The 24,426-nt window shown below is 42.0% G+C and overlaps 1 protein-coding gene across 1 annotated transcript in view; it reads left to right on the top strand.

Moving 5' to 3' along the window:
* The first annotated feature begins 2,240 nt into the window (after nucleotides 1-2,240).
* The window catches only part of Pex5l (peroxisomal biogenesis factor 5 like), a 142,737-nt gene continuing 120,551 nt past the window's right edge, over nucleotides 2,241-24,426 (top strand). Inside the window, exons 1-2 of the mRNA XM_051185844.1 lie at nucleotides 2,241-2,551; nucleotides 3,872-3,943. Of these exons, the coding sequence (XP_051041801.1) occupies nucleotides 2,459-2,551; nucleotides 3,872-3,943 (165 nt within the window). The 5' untranslated portion in view covers nucleotides 2,241-2,458. The remainder of the gene's footprint in view (nucleotides 2,552-3,871; nucleotides 3,944-24,426) is intronic.

The raw sequence follows: 24,426 nt of genomic DNA on the forward strand, positions 1-24,426 counted from the left end.
AACCTTGTGTGTGTACTGTCTTCCTTACTCTTTCTGGTTGTTAGTCAGTCTCTGATTGTGGGGGATGTAGAAGGATGGGGAGTGAGTGAGTGTGGACCATTCCTTCTAGTTTAACAGTGAAGGAGAAAAATGGATGTAAGAAAACCACTTTCCAAGTAAGAGAAAACCTAATTCTGTGGGCAGTTGGGAGAATGGTTGTAGAGAAGAGATTAAAGATAGGGGACACTGGAAAACAGGAATTTAATCCCAGACAATTCTGAGGCTGAGAGTAAAGTGGGAATAATGGGAAAATCTTAACTCTCTGCCACTATATTGTTAATTCTCTGTATGACTCTTATTTTGATGAATCCATGCCTATTATATATCATGAAGTAGTAACTAAATAATCATAAACCATTTTAAAATTCGTACATGAAATATTTAACCTTTACATTCATTTTGACATCTATAGGTAAGCAAACACTACAACTGGGGACAATTTATCCTATTAGATAGACCAAGCATCATTCCTTTTCCTTTTCAAAACTTCCTATGTGAGTCCCATTCCTCATGAGTATAAAGAATACTTTTAATTCAATCCACAAAGAACTAAACTCCTTTTGAATGTTTTTGTAGTACTAGATGGGGGGTTGAATCCAGGGCATCACATATACTCTGTAAGTGTTCTATCATCAAGCTCCATCCCCAGCCCAAAGACTTACTATTGTCATTATTTTTATTACTACTAGTATTACTATTTCATATTCTGAAACAAGTTCCTTCACTTGTGGACTCTCTATGGCATCAGCTTCTATTGATATTGTTGTAGTGCTGCCCAGTCTTTTCCCTGTGGAATAATTTCCCATTATAATTGTCATACAACTTCCCAAGTGAAGACATCTATTTCTCAATTCTACTTCTGAGGAAGGAAGGGAGGGAGCATGGGGGGACAGAGAGGCTGTGCATAGGGATGAAGAGAGGCTAGAAGTCTGAGTAGGCAGAGCTGGGTTGTCAGGTAGGCCCCTGGTACTTAAGGAACCACAGATATGATCCGTTTGGATAGCATCCTGAAAAGTACCAGCATGAACAAAGAACCAGGCAATCTTGTTTCAGGCTAGTAAAATAGAATTCAGAATGATGTCACTCGGAATGGTGGGGGAAGATAAGAGACACTGGAGTTTCAGACATGACAGCCAGCCTGGGCTCAATGCTTCTCACAGGAGAGAGACCCTGTCAGCAAACTGGAATTCACATTTCGCCTCTTATTTCTCTGCCTTGAGTCCTTTCACCCTTTTAGCTGCCTGGCACTAAGGCTTCTTCCTCAGATGCACTTACTAAGAATGCACAGAAGTGACCACAAGCAGCTGGCTTGAGAAGGGAAGGCTGTGAGGGGCTCATTTCTCTGCCTCAGTTGAAACCCTCAGCATCTTGCCAGAGCTGGGGGTGGAGCACAGGAAGCTATTACCCTGTGGCTTCTCCTCCCACGCAAGCCCCGCCCCTTCACACTTGGACAGTGGGCAGATTAGCTTTCTTCCTCCTCCTAGTTCACTCCTCTGGCTGATGTGCAAGGTCTTGCAGAAGCCAGGGACTTGTTTTCTGGGCTTGGCAAAAGTACATAGGAAGAAGCCAGGGCTTCCCGGCTGGGAGGAGGGAGGAGAGCTGAAGATCCCCGCCATTGGCTCAGCTAAGCAAAGTGGGCAGCTCAGTGCTTGAAAGAGGATTGTGCTCGCACTAGATATCAGTAAGTGGGTTACCGTGTGAGTGCCCCTGGGTCATGGGGTAGACTTGAAAATGATGCTTGATTCTAGGGGAAAGCTGCAAGGCTGCTTGCTGTCTCTGTGTGCTTTCTGTGTTGAGTGCAGACTAGAGGCTTAAGCACAAGAATAACTCCAATACCCCCCTCCCCATCTTGGAAAATGGCAACTTTAACTTGAGAGTAGTTATGGCCGTACTCTCATTCCTGAACCCTCTTCGTAGGAATGTGGGCTACTAAATCAGACAGAGTTGGGAGTAGGTGGGAAAAGTGAAACGTAATGTTGACAGAAATTGCAGTCTCTATATTCTGTATGTGCTGGCATTGTTATATCTTTCAGCAGAAATTGTCAGCAAAGTCTGAGAAACGGGCTTACAGTGGGGAAATTTAGAGTTTCTATGATAAAGAGGCTGAGTAATCCATATGTAAGGGATTAAATACAAAATTTATGTAATAAATAATAGATGGGTTTTTAAAAATCATTAAAGGGGAGCAGCATCCAGGAAGCGTAAAAGTGCTTGTTAAAAATTAGGAAAAGAACATTTCACATCCATGGCTTTTTGCAGTAGGCAAAATTGCAGGATGTTTTCAAAGTCAGGACAGTGATGCAGGAATACTTCAATTATTGTTGTACATTATTAATACTGTTGCCGGGCAAGATCTGTGGTTCTCTGGTCAGCAAGTTCTGGCAATGAAGCCACTGGCGCTGATGCAAAGACTTCTGGGATGCCTGACAGTGAAATGGATGGAAGGACTCACATTCCATCTCTACTTAATGTCCTTTTGTCCAGAAATCGGGTCATGCAGATGAACTACTTGGTATGTATACAGATCAATATTGGGAAAGGCATTTCTGAGGGCTGTGTAGCAGAAGGACTCCAGATAGTGTCTCAGAGCAAACACGGGGCTGAGAGGACCCGGAAGTCAGGAGACAAGAAGTCAGCTTGGCTCAAACCAAACTTTTTCATTTTGTTTTCCATCCATCTTGAAATGGAACCGCAGACGAAGACAAGAATGATATCTGAGAGGAACACTGGGACCATTCATTCTGTCCTAAGTTTATTGATGTGTGGATGAAGTTGGGGGACTTTACTTATGTATTTCAATACTTGAAGTGTCTGACCTCTATATTACAGTAAATGACACAAAAATAAGAGCTGATTTATGGAGAGGGAGAAATGTGAGATTCATATGTTCCGCAGCATAAGAAGTCTGACACAGCCACTGATATGCAAGACCAGTGCTAATATGACACCATAGACTGGTTTTAGAAACTTAATTCTCTTAATTCTCCTTTGTGTGCATAGCATCCAAAGCAAGGTGGTTTTTGTTTGGTTATGTTCTGTTTTGTTTTCTACTTTGGGTAACAGAAAAATCCATAATGACTTTATCTCCATTTGTCATTGCTACGAAGGAGTCCAATTATACTTCCATATTCCCACTGGGGAGGGAAAAAAAAACTAAATTATTACTGTTTTTCTTCGACACAGCTGTGAGATGATTGTTGTGGTCCGACTCCTTTTCCAACCTTAGAATTTGTATTTATATGGGGAGGAAGTGGTCATTAGAACCAGTCACAACAATATAATAATAAAATGGCACCAAATCGCACTTGTACATATTTCTGTACTCTCCAACTTTATAAACTACCTAATTTTGAAACGTATATTATCTGTTAAAATTACTTTTTATTTACAATGTTAGTATTCATGTGATTTATTGAAATATTACAAAACTGATGTCATATTGTCTGAGTTATATAATACTTCTCTTATTCTTAAAATATATAAGGCATTAAAATATAACATGATAGTTGACATTTTAAGAACAGGATAATTCTAAATGAAGTTTCTGTTCTTGAGAAAAATGTGCTAAGAGTCTTCAGAGAGCTGCTTGTTTATCTCAAAAATGTTAGAGAATCTTTGCTGAAACTATAGAATAAAACAGAATAGAGAAAGGACTGAAGGCATACTTTGGATGCATAGATATAAATAAGGTGGCGGTTTGCTATACATGAGAGAATCATGCACTGTGACCAGTGAAAGGGTTAAATAGTTTTGTCATTAAGAGTTGTTGAGTAGGAATTAAGATTTTTAATGAAAAGAAACTAAATTATATTTAAAATTGTTCTTTCACAAGAAAAGTAAAGAACAAGGCTATGGAAAGCTAAGCAGTGATGAAGACCTCGAAATAATTGTTGATCAGAAGCAGGTAAGTGAACACTCCATATGTTTCCTGTGCCGGTAGACTTTGACATGGTAACCCTTTGGGGTCAGAGTCCTTCCTGACAGCTTTTTTAGCCCGTCTAACTAAAGCTGTTATTAATAGAGATTTGGGTAGCAACAAAGCATCCCTCATCTCTGCCCCACTGACTTCTGTGTGATGCCAGCATGTGGTTTCTGTGTGTGAAAATGAATAATAAAGCATGAAGCAAGGCTGAAAGGAGAAAGAACTCTGCGGACTCAATACAGTGAGTCAAAATAGCATAATTTGATTGAGAAGAAAAGATTTACGTAAGAGCTAGGAAGCATATTTTCTTGAAAATGAGAAACACTACCATTTGTGTGTCTTGTAAAACAAAGTATGATTGGGGGGAGAGTAATATGCGGTGTGAAAATTTGAGATATTTACACTTAGATCTTGCCCAGCTTAGTTTCTGTTTGTCTGCAGTAAGTGTCCAGGTGATTTGAAATGAATAGATTGCTGTATAGTCAGATATGCTGCCCATAATTGGAGAAGCCCCTAGGTTGGATGTTATAGTGGCCCATAAGGTGCAATGAAAATGGCTTAACAGAGCATAAACAATGACACAGCGGGGAGTGGACAGTATCCAGCCAGAACTCTGGCTTGGCATTAGCCCTTAACATCTTTGTTAATTATCAAGAAGACAAGATGACTGCCGGTCTACTTAACATACATGTGGCATTGTCTTTGAGGGCAGTGTCAACAGAGTGGTAATTAAGAAGTCTGAGCTAATGAGGACATTAGAAAGTAGCCACTGACTTATAGAACGGCTGCTGAATTTAGACAACTTTCTCATTATGTAGTTGGTTCTGCTACGTGGTGATTACACTAAGGGAGCCTCTGTTTGTGTGTGTGTGTGTGTGTGTGTGTGTGTGTGTGTGTGTGTGTGTGTGTTGACAAAATGGGGAATGGCTACCAGGAGGTAGCAATGAGAAGTCACTAAGTTAAGTCATGCTTGTTAGGGTGATTGGGTAACTGAAGGGATCGTCTGGAAGGCTGGAAGGTCCTGACTGGGCAAAGCATTTCTATGAAAGTTCATGTTGTACAGGTCACCACCCCTGTGCTCACCCCACTGTCACTCTGTTGCCCCTTAGTACAGCAGCATAGGGGTTTGAGGGTCTGTCCTGCACTCACTCACTCACTCACTGCCAGATTGTCAATTTAAGAACTATGACATGTGGAGCAGCAGTTTGCACCTCTGTTGTTTTAATTATGTCATGTTAATTACTTGGGACCTGCACTCTAGACCTCCCATAGACTGTGATGACCAATAAGGACTGGACTTACCTGACAGACTAGTAAAGGATGAGTGAGTGCACCATCTCACACACACACTAACACACACACACACACACACACACACACACACACGAAGTTAGTTTTTATTTCTTGTTTAATCATATAGAAATAAACCCTTATTTATTTTACTTTGTCATTATCTTCCTCCTCGAAGCTTTTAGTTTTTTCCTTTTAAGCTTTGTGATTTTACCAACTGTTGTCAATCAGAGAACTCCAGAATTATTTGGTTTTGTGTTTGTGATGTTCAAGGAAGTTTGTCTTCATTTTCCCATGCTGACTTTCCAGAAATTTATATTGTTGTGACCAAATACTTACAGTGCAGTCACACAAGTTTAGTAAACCAGCACTGCTGAGTTATTCCTGTTAAAAACTTGTTTCAAAATGTGACAGATTTGAATACATCTGCTGGCCATGAAGAGTCCGCCCTTGTTCAGGAGGTTTGGGGTTTGGGGGTTTTGAGTAAATCCTGGGTTGAAGCAATGGCAATGTTCACACCCACAACTAAAATATCAAGGAAAACACTGTAATTATTCTTTATAAAACTCCAGGAAAATTATCCCTAAGATTAAGAGACAGACAATTAAGTATGTATGTGGGTACATGCATGTGTCAAATGCTCCAGAAACACAGTTGTTCATATTACATCTATAACGAAATCACAAATATAGATTATAAAATTTAAACTTTGTGTCCCTATACATTATTTTGTCTTTATGTTCAATCTGTATTTTGAAAATAACACAGAATAAATTTGTTTGTCAATCTTTGTATAACACCAGGTAGCTTTTCTAGTGAGTGATACCAAAAGAAAACCTAAGGAAGATAAGTAAAATAATTGAAGGTCTGTGATGGGCAGAAATCAATGAACTTGTTAAATCTGTCATTCAGCTGCTGTCACTCTATAAGTGCTGTGCAAGCTATATGCCAGTTCATCAGTCAGGTGATCCACAAGGCTACTGCTTCCAGAGAGAGAGAGAGACAGAGAGAGACCAATCTTGCTTATGTAAGCACATTAATAGCAGAAGCAGTGTGCAGGATGTGTGCTTGCCATCCGGGGCCACTACTTCAAAAGGGCAGAAGCTGATACTGTGTCATTTTGAAGTTGAAAAACAAAGTAGATTTTGGAAATGTGTAAGATTTTTGCTTTTATAGGGCAATATTATACTTCTGACTTTGTGAAATTTTCTTAGCAAATTTGATTCAGAAAGTCAGAATGCATATTTTAAAAGTCACAAAGGATTCTTAAACTAGTACCCTCAACTAATAGGCAATGTTTTATATATATATGTATACACATTCACACACTTGATTAAACATGAATGTAATGGGAATCAGACTTCATATTTACACTTGATATCCCCAAAACTTTTATGTTTCAAACAAAAAATATTGAAAATGTACGTATTGCAATCAAATCTTAATGATCTTAAACTCCAAACATTTGCCATAAATATAACTATACTTAGTGAATGCTGTATGAAATAAATTCCAAAAATGAATACATTCTAAAAGAGAAATCATATATATGCATTTATCAATCAGTTTTATCAACAAAGTATTCTTTCTTCATTGGAGAAGACAAAAGTCCTGATTGTAAATTAGTCTCAAGTAAGCACAAATTATTTCCTGAAATTACTGTCATTTCAGGAGTGAGACTGGATAACATATATGAGAAAGTACCATCTAAGAACTTACAACCTTAACCACTTTAAATAAATAATGAATTTTCTCTATTTAAATTGCTGTTTCAATTGGATTCAGCTTAGCTCAAGGTTTCCTCGTGTTGGGCTACAGAGCTGGTGTCTAAGATATTTTCAGATTCCAAATAGACTTGAAGGAAATAACAAAGACAAACATAATAAGCACAGAATTTTGTAGTTTTATGAAAGATTCAAAGCTACAGATTTTAGCATTGCAAAAATGCATGTACACAATGCTTGAGTCTGGTTGATTCTGGAACTCAAAGGAAAGTAGCCCTGGTTTCATGGTACACCAAGTAAGGAAATTCTAACTACCAGCCAGTTGCTAGGGAGCACACATTTCAGGTCAGGGTAATAGTCCTCAGCAGTCCAGGCACCTAGGGAGTTTCCTGGGCTTACCCCATTCATTGCTAACTTTGTAATGTGAGATCAGGCCTGAGAATTACATTTCTAATTTGTCCACTACTGGTGCAGCTTTCAGAACACGCTCTTAAGACCCAGGATCTGAGAAAATAGCTATTGCAATTCTGAAAGAGGAAAAAGATATGGGGCAGGTAGTAAATCTGACATTCTTCAGGTGGTCCATTAGCTGGAAAAGACAGAATCTATAGATGCTTAATGCAGTGGTACCTATCACTGTAGACACTCACAACAATAGTGCCTCCAAGACCCAAGCCTGCAGTTGGTTGAGTTCCCTGTAGTAACCCTTTTGGTCTTGAGCCCAAGAATTTACATTTCTGGTTTGTAAAGTAGTGCCCTTTTTTCCCCATCTAAGGGTTTATTGGAGGAAAACTCTGTTAAAGGTTTCATAAGGCACAGACTATGTGTGTTGTGTGGATGAGCTAATCGACCCTGTACTCACCCCCCTCTTACCTTACACCCACAATTATCAAGCCAGAACCTTGAGACCTGGGTGATATGGACATTTCCCAAGTCCCTAGTTTGGTACCTAGAGTACTGAAAGCCATAGGCCCCTGATGTGGTCCAAGCTCTGTGCCCTCTGCATCATTACTGGTTGCCCTATGAATTTGTTAAGAAATTATTTTGCCACTGTGGTCTAGTTATATAAAATCACAACTTGGAAGCTGTCGCAGTTGACCACAGTCTATAATTCAGCACTTACTAGGATACATTTCCAACAAACACTTGGTACCTGTCTACTTCCTCTTAGTCTCTAGGCATTCCGGAAAAGAAAGGTTCTTCCAAACAAACAAGCAAACAAACAGATAAAAGACCTAGGCAGAATGAGAACTTCAATATGGCTGTTGACACCACTTTCTTTTTCTCCTGAACCTCCAAGTATATGACAATCAAGACAACACACATTGTACCTAGCCTGAAACTTTTCTGAATCTCTTTAAAGCTTGTGAGAGAATCCTGAGCAGAAAGCAGGGCACATCAGAACTATTTTCCTAAAGACAAAGAAGAAACTAAGTAGAATTGTCCTTTGTGTCTCTAACAGCTACAAGCCTTTCAGTAAGATCAAGGCTGGCATCAAATAAAAATGAAAGAGCAAGAGCCAGCTTCCTTCTGGCACTAAAGAGGTAGCCTGTTCTACCACCAGCTGACTCAAGCCCTGGACTCATAAATAGGAAAACGATGATGAAATGCGTGTCACTATCTTTTGTCCTCAGTGCCATCTGGCCATTACTTTCTTGGCCATATCAGTATGGTAGCTTAATTTATATATAATTCATACTCCACTTGATTCTGAGCATTCCAAAGTACTAGAACCTGTCTTTTAGTATCACATTGAACAGTTTTTCTGGTGTCTTCTCAGAACTAAGTACATAGCCATCAAGAACAGAGGAGCCCCCCCCTTTACCCCTTTACCTGCTCAGCCTGGAGAGCCTGAAACAGGGGACGACTCTGACATAGAGAACTCAACAACCCATGCAGCTGTGATACCCTGATTAAGCTTGCAATATGCATAAGCTCATTATCAATTTCCCCACAAAAGATTGATCAATGAGAAGTGGTTACAAGAAAAGAGGGCAAATTATTTGCCATGTGTATGAATCAGCATAAAAAGACTCATTTCTATAGACCAATCAATCCTATCTTCTCAACAACGTTATTTATCATCAACACATCTTGTAAAGGAGAAGCAACATTTCCCATTAGACTAAACATAAAACCTCTGGAATGAAGATAGGATGACCCTGTATATTCTTCCCAAATAGTCTCACGTGTATCAGGTACTCCAGAGTTAACCCCAGAGATCTGAGGTGCAAGAGTAAGAGCCACAGTAATGCACAATGTCTTCCTCTGTGTTTTCCTAACAGACTTGCATCACAAATCTCTGGCTTAATAACCCACATTTCAACTACAGCTACTGATTCAGTTCAGCAGCCCCTGACTCTAGATCTTCATTTCAGAGTCTTTTCTGAGCTGTCTGCAATGTAAGGTTATCAGGACACAAGAAACCTAGCAGGTCAGTCTTCCTAGAGTGACTCTAAGGCAGGCTCCAGTACTTGGCCAGACTCCCACGCCCTGGTTTCTGCTTTGGCTTTGCTCTCCTGAGTGGAGGAGTTGGGAGTAAGTAGTTGAGCTCTCTGCATCTTCAGGTTGTCATCTGTGCCGGGTAATCATGCCATCTGCATTGGCGTCTGTTCCAAGGCTCACAGGGGACACCTCCTTGAAAAGCCATGTGTCCCCTGGTCAAAGCCAGGCATAGAATCTGGGGCCCCTGATGTTCAGTCTTATGCTTTCCACAAAAATCTGGCTTCCTACAGGGATAGTTGTAAATGGGTGTTGTGTCATAATACCTTCAATTTGGTTATTTCCACTAGTGTGATCCCAAGTGTTCTTCTCACCTTCTGTGGACAGGTGCTCCAGGCCAGCACACGTCATGAGCCAGACCCTCTGCCACACCATGTGCTGTGCTTGGCACTGTGACTGTAGCACACACAGGCCGGCTACTCTCACATAGTGTTAGGGCTGCTCCAGGCTTAATTCTGAGTGAGAACAGGAAATGGTCACATAGAGACAGGCTTACTTTGGGAAGACCAAGCTGCTCTCTGAGCCAGAGGCTGTTCTGGTATAATGTGAAGGAAACCTCTATGCTGTAAAGTTGTTAAGAGAATTACACAAGTCCCTCAGTGCAGGGGCTTATTCTTGTGCGTGGCAGGTGATGAGTGTTTCATTCACAAATGGCAGGCACTGAGCCAAGCAGTGGTACGAACTGATGAGTCACAGGTCTATTAGCTAGGGGATTGCTTGGATTTGGGACGGTAGACTGAACTATGATGATTCTAAGCAATGTTGTTTTTACTGGGGTCACAGATATGGACGCCTCATATATAGAAATTGGTGCTCAGGCACAGGGAGTGCCAAGTGCAGAGAACTGAGAGTAGTGGCCACTTGGCACAAACTTGCCATTCCAAAGAAGGGCAGCACATACCAGTTCTGCATACCATTGCCATGCTGGCAATGAGCTTATGATCACCACATAGTAATTGGCCAAGACACATAATTAAGCTGCCACTGTTAAAACCACTATCTAGTTTCCAGGGCTTCTCAAATCCTTTTGGAAGTTTCTTAGGAGGGAGGCTGGCAGCAGAAATTCCCACTCAATTGAGCAGGTAGGGTGCATTTTCACACTCAGAAGATGTCACCCATGACAGCAGAGACAACCCAGGGAGACTGTATTTACAGTCAGCTGTTTTCCAGCCTGTCCCAGCACTGGTCAGCATTTCTCTCCTCTCCCAGTATGTCTTTCCCAGCATCCCAGACAATAATGTAACCCACTAATGCAGTTTCAGTCAGCCAGCAAGAGAGAGATCCTGAGTTTCTGCCCCTGATTCAACACCACATTTTATTATTCAACTATGAACTTGTTACTTGCAGTTGAAAGAAAAAAAAAAAAAAAAAGGAAAAGCAAAACTTGGATTTTCATGTTAGAAATTTGTAAATGTTGAGTCATTTTCAAATACCCCATGGTTTTCTTCCCTTCTTTTTAAAGCAGTGGGGGAAAGTAGTGCTGACACGTACAGAAAATAAATGCATAATTGAAATGGCATGTGCTGACACAATGAGTAAAAAAATTATATAATCTGTGGAAGTGGCATGAAGAGGCAGTGGTGCTTAAAAGCAGCCTGGGTGGCTTGGAGAACACCTTGGGGAGAACCCCACTGAGCCTCATGAAAGTGTGGGGCTATTGCTTCTAATTTTCACTAGTAGGTTCACTTGACCCATGTGAGAACACTGGGCACCCTGGTTAAAGAATGTCAGGACATGATCTCACTTGGGGTTTAAATACAATGTTCTATGGAACCCATTTTACCCACTCCTGTGCCGGGAGGCAGGTGTCTATTTACATGGGACACCCTTGTCAGAGAATTCAGGTAGATAGGGAGAAGAGAATCAACACTTGTGTTGATTTTAATTCCACCAAAATAGGTGATTCTCAGAGCCAGGAAGGAAGCAGTTAGATGGGGCTCACCACGTCATTTCTTATCACAGGCAATGCTAGAGTTCTGCATTCTTCTACCCCTGTAACTGCCTTACAAACTGCAATGCTTCTCTCTCTCTCTCTCTCTCTCTCTCTCTCTCTCTCTCTCTCTCTCTCTCTCTCTCTCTCTCCCTCCCTCTCTCTCTCTCTCACTGTGTGTGTGTGTGTGTGTGTGTGTGTGTGTGTGCGCGTGTGTGGTGTGTGTGTGTGTGCATGTGTTAGCATTTGTGTGGGGGTGAAAGAGCACCTTGCAGCAGTTTGTTCTCTCCTACCTTAAGTCCCTGAGATTGAGGCTGAGGCATCAGTAGCCTTCGCAGTAACTGCTCTTCCCTGCTAAACCATATCTCTGGACTGACAATGCCTCTCATCCTTTCTCCCACGGCGTCTTACATGTAAGCTAAACATTAATCAACCAGAATACTCCTTTAGGAAAACTGACACAGGTCTCTCTGACTTCCCATCACATGCTTAGTACTCTTCAAAGGAGAGTCTTGGAAAACATCCCAGAGTGCAATGGGAACAGATATTAAAGATTTACAAAGTAGACTTTGAAATCTCCTAAGGTTTTCCCCAACTAGATCATGTCCTCGGACAGCTTTCCTTTCCCTCAGCTCTTGGGGCCTCTCTCCTTGCTCAATCTGCCACCATCCCCCGGTGGCTGGGTGGCTGTGGGGAATGGGAGCCAAGCCCAGAGCTAGGCACCTCACTTCCCAGTCATCAATGCTGAAACTCAGCTGCAGACCCACGGATGAACTCATCCACCACTGATGTTTTCTCTGGAAAACAGCAATGGTTGCCAATATTTGTAATAAAATTACTTAAAATTCAAAGCATGATAGAAATAGCAAAATACTAGGTAAACTACACTAATTTTTCATGGGTGTTTTTTTTTCTTTACTACTGAAAATTTAAAACATGGGTATATGATGGAATGTGATCATATCTACTCAAGATTTCCCTCCTCCAGCTTCAACTATGTCTCCCCCAACATGTTCCCTCTCAACTTTGTCTCTTTTTAAATACCCTGCTAAGTCCAGTAAGTTCTGCCTGTATGTACATTGTTGTAGGGATATATATTGTATCATAGAAAACTTACCAGAGGCAATAGCTTAAAAAAAATGAGTTTCCCTCCTACAGTGTCTACTGCTAATAAATAACAAGCACCTCCACAAGGCTTGGGACCTGGAGGTGACCTGCTCTCTCTGCACCAGGATCTTGGCTGTCTTGATTGTGTATAAACCTTGTGAAGGTAACCATAGCAGGTGTGAATTCACGCCTGCAGTAGCCATGGCATGTCCTGATGACATACTTCCCAGTACCTCTCCCAGTTCTTCAGCTTTTGCATTCTTGCCACTGGGAGACCTGGGAAAGCATTCTTCTCTTCCCACTTCTTCGTTGGACTAGGATGCCCTGTGCTCTCTCCCACGCTGACCGTGTTCTGTCCTCTTTGGTTTATCACCCATCCACCTTAGCAGTCACATCCCCTTCTTTCTGCCTAGCACTAGCCTCCAGCCCTGGCCCTGGGATGTGTCTCGTACTCAGACACTGGTCTACCAGCTTTGACAGAAATGCAGTTCTTGCAAACCTGCTTTCTGAATGCTCCATTTCTTCCTTCACTTCCTTCACAACAACTCCACCATTCTGTCATCTCCGTTTTCAGTCATTCACTTGGCACATGGCCTACCTCTAACCAAGCTCACACTTCTCTGCTATCTTGTGATTGGGATATGCACATTCAACACACAAATGGCTATTCAATACAATTGTTATGTACTCATCAAAGTTTTTTTTTTTTTTTTGACCAAATGATCTCATTCCTGAAAGCACATGAATAGATGGCTTATTAAAGGGATGGTGGGAGAGGGTGCCATCTCATCTCTGTGCGGTGTGATCTTGATAGAAGAAAACATTCATTCATTCTCTCCAACAAAATTATCTCATTTGTATAATTAGAGTATCATTAATGATTTTTTGTTGTACAAGAGCACTAATCACAGAAGCCTTTATCTTACAGTCGAGGGTGTGCTTTAGCACTTCCCAGCACCTGCCCTTAAGCTCCGGATGTGTTCTCAAAAATGAACCCATGAGTCATGGTGCACCCCTGATGGATCCCGTTAGTCAAATGTGCAGTTCACGCAGGATAAAAGGAAGCCAGCTCTGCAGAGTGAGGCATGAGAAACCTTTGAGGGTCAGACGTAACACAGTAGAAATGTCTCCTACTCTATCTCAAGGAGTTTGACTTAACAGCTTCAGTTTCAGGACATTTCTGAACAACAGTGATTTTGCCCTGTGGACCCCAGCATGGCTTAGCTTAGAGAAGCAATGTTTCCTCCATCCCCGAGAATATAAACAGCTGGCCAATGTAGTGACTCAGCAGGTAACAGTGCCTGCCACCAAATGTGACCACCTGAGTTTGATCCCCTGACTCACAGGATAAAGAATTGACCTAACTCCTCCATGTTGCCCTCTTACTGTCACCCAAATGTATGGCATGCATGCACCCACACACACTCATGCACCCACACACTCGTGCACTGTTGTGCATAACCGTACAAATGGAATTTTAAAATTAAAAGGAAATACTAACTTCTCAACAGGGCCTACAGACCATGCCTACCATCCAGATCCTGACGTCCCTGAGGTCTGTGTCTGGTACTACCTCAGTGTTGTACCCTACTTGCTGGACAAGTTGAAGTACCAAAGGGTGGTGCTCTCCCTGCTGTCATGCTTCTGCTCTGCTAGTCCTAATGCCTGGACATATTGTTTTGATGTAACTAATACAGCTTACCTCATTTGTTGTGTATAGCCATCTAGATACCATTGTTCTTTTGAGTGTTTACTAGGTACTTTGACATAGAAAATGACCTAGCCACTTATGTCCCAAAGCCAACAGAGTCATGTGTCCCCTACCTGTGGTCAGTCATAATGTTGGTAGCATAGACTGCTTGTGAGGATAGCCAAGGGGCACTCAGAACCCTGATCCAAGCACCCAGACCCCAGCTGAGCACCCGGGACCCTGAGTGTGTGGTGGCTCCTCTCCCTAGCCTGAGACTTGAGTTAGCTTCTCTAGTGCTCAGTGTGTTCCCAGGACATGTCTTCAGCTTGTCTCTTGAGAACTGCTGCAAATTATTCAAGTTCTGGTGTCAGGAAAGAATACTATCTTGGCAAGCAAGCAAAACCTTCGTTGTAGGGCTACAAAAGGGAGTTGAGAACAGCTAAGTATCTCAGAGCCTTCATTGGAATGCCCTAGATGCCACATTTTCTCATTCTTTAAGGTGGAGCCATTCAGTGATGGACCCTGAAGCTCTGAGACACAGTGGCAGCCACAGCAGAGCTAACCCACTCAGCAGCAAAGCCAGGCATCACATGGTTTTCATGTGTCTCAAGTCCTTGCATACGTGGTGCCACTCAGTAAATGAAGTCTTTGCTCTGCCCTAGAATTGCCTCTGTGCCCACCACATTTGAAATTTTCCACAGCTGGCACTGCCCATCACCTCCGCATTTAATGAGCCACCATCTCTTATGAGAGCCAATGACTGCTCTGAAAATGTTGTTCCACTCATTCACCTCCCTCCAGGGCCTGACCTTTCTTCTCAGACTGAGGTCCCTGCTGAGCTGTTCAGTCAAGCAAGCTTTTGCCAAGCCCTTAGCAGATCTCAGAACCCATAGAGGTCTGAGGTTTGACATCTTCCCTCCTCTAGTCTTAGTCTGCTTCTACCAGTGGCTTGTGCTCCTCTTGTTATCTTCCCAAAGCATGCCCTCCTTCTCCAGCCTTCTCATCTGTTAGCTCAAGAGGGCCAATAGTGGTCCTTGAATTCCCTTCTCACTGGTCAAGTTATGTTTGCTTATCAGCCTCCAGTAGTTTCAGGCAGGATAAATGGTATGAGACTCGAGAGATTGTGATCCCAAGCACCTGGGCCTGAATTCAATCCCCAGAACTAGTATACAAATACCAGCACCCCAAACTTGTTATCCCACTGCTGGGAAGGAAGGGACAGGAGTATCCCTGGAGTTCACTGACTAGCCAGCAGAGCTTGCTCCTGATTGGTGAGTTCTGGGAAAGTGAGAGACACACATATGTACACATGAATGAATACATGAACACACATGCACATTCAGGCACATAACAAGACAAAGAGCTGTCCTTGGTCATGAGGACACTTTGCTCTCTCATTCTTGCATACCTGTGAATGTTTTGTGTTGTTATACTCAGTAAATATTCCATTCTTTATCTCATTTCAACCATGCTTTCCCTTGGCTTATGCAGTGATCATACAAATAACCCTCTCCCTTCTTTTAGAATGCAACTCATTAAATTAAAGGAAGAAATAAAAAGAATTACAGTAAAAATGCTCATGGCCTATGAGTGGAACGCGTACTGATTTCCCATGAATTCTGTAGGATGTTTGTAGGATCTGCACAGGGTAATCTTTCCACAATACTGTTAGAAATGATGTCACACATGTCACATTACTCCCTAAGACTTCAGGTTTAACCTGAATTATGTGTGGCAGTTACAAGCATACTATTTCCTAAGGTTGGCTGAAACAAAATTTGTGGAAATTGTGTTGGCATGAATCGTGTAGTTTGCTTAGAAAGTGAATGTATTAAATCTTATTGGAGCCACAGACTCCACAGGATGTAGCTTACTCTGGTACCATACTCACTGAGGAGGCCGATGTATAGATCTGTAGACTTTCAGAGCCTTATATTGTATTCTAAGTGGGTACAATGGAGTTAGAGACTTAGACCCAATGGCTGCTGAACATTGAAAGATGTATTTGAATGTAATGAAAATGTATTTGAAAACATATGTAGCTTTGTCGGCATTTCAAATTTAAAACCTTTTCTTAGTACCTAAAAATGTGAAACTTGTAGATTAGTGCAGAACCCTGAAATTTACTAGCATCCACTAGTAAGACTTAGAAAACAAGTGAGGGTTCAAGCACCCCACCTGACAATGGCTTCTCCGTTGACTTTTAATCCCTAAGCCAGTACCTCCACATCAATAATGAAACAATGTTTTTCCTACTACTACTTCACAAGCATTCTAGAAGAGTTTATTAATGAAAGGGAAAAATCATCTGATCCACCCAAGGGGATTACTTCCAGTGAATCAACAGGACAGAATACTCTTCCTCAAATGACCCAGGATTGGGGGTCACTTTCTTATGCTATAGGTGACTTTAAAAAGTGAATCAGTGTGACTGTTATGCATGTGGCTTTTAATGGTTTCCTGGAGTTTGCATTGTAAAGGATGCTCCTGAAGACACAGTGTACAGTGCTCCCCATTTCTCTCATTTGTTCTGACACAGTTCATAGAAAAGCCAAATTTATGCTGAGGCTTCTAGTAGTTATTGGCAACTGAGAAATTTCATATGCAAGTAAAAACAACATTCAGCATGTATCCACCCTTCAAGAGTAGATAAACACCTTCCTGGTTAAATTTATTACTAGAGCTGCATTTAGCATATATATACATATATGAACATATACATAATGTATATATGCATACATTCATGAGTCAGCAGAAAGGTCACATGACATCTCTCAAAACATGAGTCTAATTAGCTTCAACAAGTGTAAAAAAAAAGGAGCTCTCTTATATAGTCAGTGACATTTATAATCATTCTGCAGAGTTTTCAATAGAACCAAAGCTCCATCAGTAAGGCAATTATATCAGGCTATACTCTGTCAACGGTTAGTAACTACAAGTGGGTTCATATAATAATTACTTATTTAGGAATCTGCTTCTGCTCAGGGACTGGAGAGATGTCACAGTAGTTAAGAGCACATGCTGCTTATGCAGAGGACCTAGGTTTGGTTTCCAGCACCCACATGACAGCTCACAATGACCTGTGACTCCAACTCTTCATTCTATTTTTTTTCCCCAGGTGAGTCTAGGCTGTGCTGAGTTGACAGCTAGAATATGCCAGCCAGCATGATAAGGAATGCTGAACACCTATAGTCTCAGATCTCTGGGACACAGGCACAGGCGAGAGGATGAGAGTTTATGGCCTTCTTTGGCTACATACCAAGTTTGAGGCTAGCTTGGGCTACATGAGACACTGCCCTCCCCTCTCCAAAGGGAAAATGGAGCATGCCTGCCTAAAAAGCCCACATTCCCTGTCTGCCAGCTGCTGCCCCATAAGCCACCAAGAAAACAGAGCAGCAACCACGAATCCTGCTTTATTTGAGTATTTCTAGTAGTTACTTCACATTCCCGGGCATCCATGGGGATTTTTAGAAAGCTTTCATGAAGTTAAAAACAAAAAGCCAGTAAAAGCAAGAGAAGAGGTCTGCCTTGGCTAAAGCAAAGTCATCTCCTGCTACCTTCCAGTCCCCTCCAGGCCCCAGGACTGCTTAGAAGAAGCTGGGTTCTGAATTATGGGATAGAGCAGACGGAGGGTTCCCTTGAAGCACAAGATGTAAATAAAAATGAAGAATGCATTGTCCTCTTTCCTACTTTGTACACAAATATGCCCATGTTTTACTGGTAATTGAACTAAAGATAAATTATACTAGAAAAATAAAGTAACTTATTTTCCCAAGCTTGCTTCTCATTCTAGGAGGCCTGCAGCTCTTTTATCCATGGCCAGGTTGTTTTCCCACCAGCAGTTAATCCTAGGCTTGTCCCCTCCTACAGCTACCTGCTATTCTGAGACTTCACAGGGTCTCCAGTCACCTGAAGACATCTGTCTTCCTGACCACTCTGAGATTTATAGACTCAACAATAAGGAGAGAAATAAGAGTTAGCACCATGCATGATATTCCCAGAATAGTGTATTAGAGGTGAAAGGGTGTGTCTAAGCATAAGACTTCAAGTCTGGGAGATGTTCTGAACACCTTGGCGTTTGCCTCCTTAGTTACGACCTACCAAGTATTTATTCCCTTCCTTTCTTACTGCTGTTAGCTGGTCCTGGCTCCTATCAGCCCTTCTACTCCTGTGCTGACTACACAGTGGCTTGCAGGTCTCCTGCTCTATCTGCCAGGGATGCTGTTCGTGTGTTCTCTTTTTATGAGGAACTTTCCTCACACCATCCACCATTTTCATACTGAATTGCAGGGAATCCTCTCACCCAAAGCACAACAGCCCCTCCATTGCTGAGGCTTCTTTCTGAGAGGAGATGTTGCTCCCAGCACCAAGGAAACTAGAAAGCCTTAGGAAACATACAGCTGTCTTGCTTCTGAAAACAAAGCAAAATTGAATGTTTTGATGTTCAATTGATCATGGATGTTTTTTGAGCAGTATAAACCTCTCTGGTTGCATCTCCATCTGAATAGAGGGGAGGGCTTTGTCAGTGGCATCTTCATTGAAAGTATCTCTGCACAGGATTGGAGCACTTTGTTTCCTCTGGTTTGTTCCATCCATCAGTGTGAGCCCCTGCTGTGTATCACACGGTATAAACTCCAGTCCTGCTCTTAACTCATGTATGGTCACACATCAAAAGATGACACTGACTTTCCTAAAGCATCTGTAAATGAAAAGGAAAATTTATTTTTAATACAGGCACATTAATTATCCAGCACATTTGACTGAACTGTGCTGGGACCAATCACCCATGGGACAAAGGGAGTGGCTGGAAGTCAGCCTGATCACCAGGAACACAGGGCTTTGGTGCCATGTCACTAATCAAGAAAGTTCAGTGATGCTGGGTAGTCCATTACCACCCTGTCTCAGCCACAGACAGCTCCATGGTACCATTTGCAATGGACTGTGGGAAGCCTGGGAAAGAGATTGACTTGATAAATGGTAGGTGAGTTGTAGGGGTCTCCAACAAGATGAGGACATTTTGAAGGCAGAAGTTGGTGAGCCCAGTTGCATTGGCTGATCCAAAATCACCAGCACACCTGATCAAAACTGCTTGTTTGTTCTATTGCCAACACTTAGAACTCTCCAGCTCCTAGCAGAGTTGAATAAATGCTTATTCTACTTCTCCATGATCACAAGATGAATGAAGATAGCTCCTGTTCGGTGGAGAGGAATTCTGATTCCTGTTGTCTTCAAGGGGGCACAGTTGCTGTCTCCCTCTGCAGCAACTACTTTGCTTATGCTTAGTAACAAAGCTGACTGCTCCCAGTTCTGTGTGTCAACCCAGTATTAGCGACGGTGACTCGGGATACAAGTCTACTTTACTGTGCCACCTAAAAGGAACACTTGAGGCTGGTGTGTAGCACAGAGAGAATTTGCCTAGCATGCCAGAAGCCCTGGTTCCCACCACAACTCTGCAACTTTAAAAATGGAATACTTGATGGGTCGTATACCATTTGGTTTGTCTTTTATTCAAGTGTTTTCAAAAAAGAAATAATTTCTAGTGTGTAGTTTTTATGGAATACTAATGCAGAAGCCCGGCTGACAGTTTACAGCAGCATGAGAAATAGGCTCACAACAGGCTAAGTAGAAAACAAAGGCATGGCAGAAATTTGGAAAGATCCAACTGTTTTAAAAACATGCAAAAAAAAAGGGGGGGAGGGTTGCCTGTGTGGTTCCTAGATTTTATAGAGACACTTAAAATCGTGACATGAAAATTACAGCAAAACTGTCTAGGGAAACAAAGGGGGTAATGGGAGAGGAGACTGGGATCTGGGAGTGTAAGGAGTGGGTATATCTAACTACAATGTGCACTTATGTGAAGACACTCTTACTTAACATAATAGTAAGTGCAATGAATATATGCAAGAAAAGTTAAGTGAGTGATTCAAAAGCCCACTGAAACAACTACAACAATACAACCAACTACAGAAAGCTCTAAGAAACATTATAAAAATATTAACAGTATTTACAGTAATTTTTTGGTTTTTAGAGACAGGGTTTCTCTGTTTAACAGTATTTCTATTTGGGTGCTAGGATAGGGGATGATTTTAAAATTATTTTTCTGTTCCTTGCATTCCTGTACTTTGCCATTCATCAAAGCTCCTGAAACCAGTTGTTAAACATAAAATATTATAGCACTGTATGGGGGAGGGGAAGATACTTTCCTCAGTGATGCAGCCAAAAAAAAAAAAACCTCACCCATGCTCCTTTAGGGACCCTAATGAAACTCACTGGGTCACAAACAACCACAAAACATGAGAACAGAAGGTAAAAGGCAAGAAGATGTGTGCATTGGGTTTGGGAGGGGAACAAAGAAGGTTTGGGGTACTATACATGTATGGGAAGGCTGCAATGAAACCCATATGTACAATTAGAATATACTAATAGAATATTACAGCATTGATTTTTTTTCAAACAATTAAAACTCAAGGAGCAAAGTATTTACAGCCTGACTAGAAAAGGTTCTGTTTCTAGCCTCGGGAAAGAAAGAACTTGGGATTCATCTAAACAGAGAGACTTCATGAAAAATGACCAGAAAAGCCAGACACAGGATTTGCTTGCTGCTGACTTGACTTTAATTAATACTATTAAAGTTTCTTCCCCTGCATGGAAATGTTCTGATTGTTTGAGTTTATACGCGCCATCAGCAAAATTGCCTCAAGAAACTTATGTAATCATGTTAGAACTGCGTTTTAACAATTCACATTAATAGCTCTGGAGGCTTCAGATTAATAAGCAAGTGTGGTAGTGCTCCATGGAGAGAAAATCTGAGGTCAGCATTCTTTTTGTTTATCTGGTACTTTGCCGTTTTCAGTGGCCAGGGAGGACTGCAAACTGGGGTGAAGTGAGGAAATACACAGTGCACCTATTGGTTCTAGGAACAATAGTATCATTTATAATTTTACCAGGGATGGGTGGCGGATGCTGCAGGGTGGAAGTATTGCTGAGTTCTGACTTCATCTCGGCTCCCTCTCATGCTGTGGTGTTTCTCTGTCTCCGCATTCTGATTTGTCTGCTCATTCAGCTTGTCAGATGACAACTCTCAGTATTCACGTCCAAATCCGCATGTCCGGCCTTAGACTTCTCACTTTCCTAACCACAGCCAAACAGGTAGAGAGGGAAGGCAAGCCCTATCCCCGGGGGAGCTGGAGGGTGGCAGCAGATGCTTTATATAGAGTCCATGCAGTGGCTCAAATCCTACAGGAAGGAAGACACTGTACCCAAGCTCTGTTGCCAGACTTTGTTGCTCTTTTGTGACAGTTGACTACTTTGTAAATTTGGTGTGTTTTCAAATTTTGTAAAATTTCTTTAAAAAAAAATTACAGAGTTTTCTGTCCCAGATGCAAAGACCACCAGAACTCTGGCTCTGAAATGCAATGCCAAAGGATCTTAGTTGTAATTTTATAGAGCTCAACATGCTTTGGTTTTCATGGGTGCTAAAGTAATGAGACAGAGAACGCGATTAGTAGCAGTTCCTGGGGTAGATCTCATCTTGGTTCTCACCACACTGCCATCCCCCCTTTGCAAACAATATTCGAATATAACCTTTAAAATATGGTTATTGTTTTAACGTAAGGAGTGCTGCTTACCTTGAGTCTGTAATGACTGTGCTTCTTCCCTTTGTTCTGCAAATTCTACCCACTGGAGGCAGCAAGTTGGTAATCCTGCAACTGGGCTACTTACTAACTCTTGTACTTGTGATTAGGAAGAAGATCCTTAACTTTCGTGAAACTCTTGGCTTAGCTGAAAGTAGCCAAACAAAGACTAACAGCTATTTCTATAGTTAATGTAGGGACTTTCTATAATACAGTATAGGGTCGCAATGTATATGAATTTTATAATTATAATATAAAATAAATACAATTACTACTCAGTTATTGGGGACTATAATCATCATCATCACCACCATCATCATCATCATGCTTTTGCCCTTTGATGGCTCTGGTTAACTCTTCTGCTGTGTTTAATGCTCAGAAATTTCAACCCAACCTCTAATGGGTGAATATTCAGCTCAAGGGACCAATAGGCCATTTGCAGATTCTTAGAGAGGTCCACTTTCTCAACCCTTCTCAGTAAGAGATTTGTCACATCCACCCTGTTGGGTAATGTATGAGCTCTTCAGCTGAATTGAAAATCACCCAAGTGAGTGTGGGTGGAGGGATTTCTGTGTCTCATATCCAGAGAAGCCCCATGCAGCCAGGCTGCCCAGTACAGAAGCATGATCATTGGTGTCCATCCCCAGAGTTAATGAAGTATAACAAATATTACTCACTGGCTATTTCCTTTTTGCCAATAAATTAGTGTTTATTGCCGCTGTCTTGATACTGGGAGGTGGCTCCTGATGTCCAGGAGAGCCTGACCAGGAGTTCCCATAGCACAGGTAGAGTGCTTTCCTGGCATGCGTCTATAAGCTGCACCAGCTCAAGTTTGCCTTCAGATGCACCTCTGGTTACTCTGGATGCCTACGAGTTCTGCTTTACCTATCTGAAGTTAAGATCAACTATAGCTTGCCTCACCTCAGAAACCTGTTACTCCCCTTGGGCCTGGCACCTGCGCTCATTAATTCAGTTACTTCACCCACTTCTTTCGCTCTTGCTCCCATCCCACCCCCTCCTGTCAGAACTTTCCATGGCCATGTGTCTCCACCTCTTAAGGTTTCCCTGTCTTCACTTTGACCTCTAAGGAACATGGAATTTCAGTTGGGACCACAGTGGGCCTAGCTGTAGTACAGTGAGTTCTGATTCCTAAAGTCCATGAGCTGTTCTCTCGTGTAGTTCTGGACCCTTCATTTCATTTCTCTGTTTGGCAGTTTGGACAGATAGGTGTGTGCCCCTTGTCCACCATGGAGGCAGTCGTGGTTCATGCAGGCTCAGTCCCCACTCTGCATCACACAGCCAGTGCAGGCTGGATTTTCAATCCAGTCTTTTTTTTATTATAAACATTTGCTGTCCATTCACCACAGATCTCAAGATCAGAGCCTTGGATGATGCTAAGGATGGCAGAGGGGTCCAATGGCGATGTGAGGCAAGTGAGATGTCAAGCGATGAGAAAGTGGCAATACAGAATAAATTTCCCATCTGTATGCTGCCATTTGGCTTAAGAGCCAAAAGCTTTTAGTTTCCTTTAATGTTGTGTTTGGTTTGGTTTGGTTTTTTGTTTATTTGTTTGTTTTGTTTGTTTCTTTGTTTTTTGCCAACAATGGAAAAATGCATTTCATTCTGAAACCCAAGAGAAGACAGAAAATACACTGTGTGACCTTTAGTCTTGGGTGGTATGACCGAGACTAAAGGGCTAGAGGAAGTGGTGCCATGTGTCAGAGATTTTCTTGTCAGAGCTGCCTGTCTGAGGGACCAGCTGTCATGGTTTAGTGTTGACCGGACATAGGGCATGGGGCTGAATAAATGCCTACAACACGCAAGAGACTAAGATAAGATGTGTCAGACATTGCTCAAGTCTTCCCATGTGCCATGCCCTCTGCTGGGCACAGCTGAAACTGTCTAAATGAGGACTCCCCTGGAACTGTGGTCCTATCAGGGAGTACAACATCATGCGAGAAAGTTCATACATACTACTTCTCTGATGCTTATCATAGCCTCGAAAGCAGGTACCATTAACCTCAGTGAAAGGAAATTTAGATGAATAAAGGTTTTTGGTTTTTTTGTTTTTTTCCAGCATAAGATTTGAAATGACACCAGAAAGAGTTTCACCAGGAATTACAACCCATGTTGCTAATAACTGTTCCTAATATCTTCCCTCATCAGGGCACTAGCCCAGAAACCTGAGTCAGGAAGTTTGTCCCAGCAGCAGGGCTCCAATACTGCAGCTTTGGGCTTTAACAGGATGCCAAAACAAGTGATCTGGGAATCCCCATTCTCCTCCTCTTCCCGAGTACTGGAGATGTGATGTGAGAAGTAAAGTTGAACCACAAGAGAACCACAGCAAACTGTTTTCCAGTTGTCGTGTCCCCAGCAGATTGCAACTGCAGGGTTTCAGTGCAACCATTCCACAAAGTTTCTGACTTCAAATATGGTGGAGAAGTTTGCAGTACAACAGGATACCAAAACAAAAACAAAACCTCAAGCATGTCGAAAGGCATCTTGGAGATGAATTAAGAGTCCTGATTCTGCAGTCTAGGGAGACAGCTCTGTCAGTAAAATGCCTGCCAGGCAAGAATGAAGATCCA

Source organism: Phodopus roborovskii, unplaced genomic scaffold (assembly GCF_943737965.1).
Source record: "Phodopus roborovskii unplaced genomic scaffold, PHOROB, whole genome shotgun sequence".
In the NCBI taxonomy this organism is placed as follows: Eukaryota; Metazoa; Chordata; class Mammalia; order Rodentia; family Cricetidae; genus Phodopus; species Phodopus roborovskii.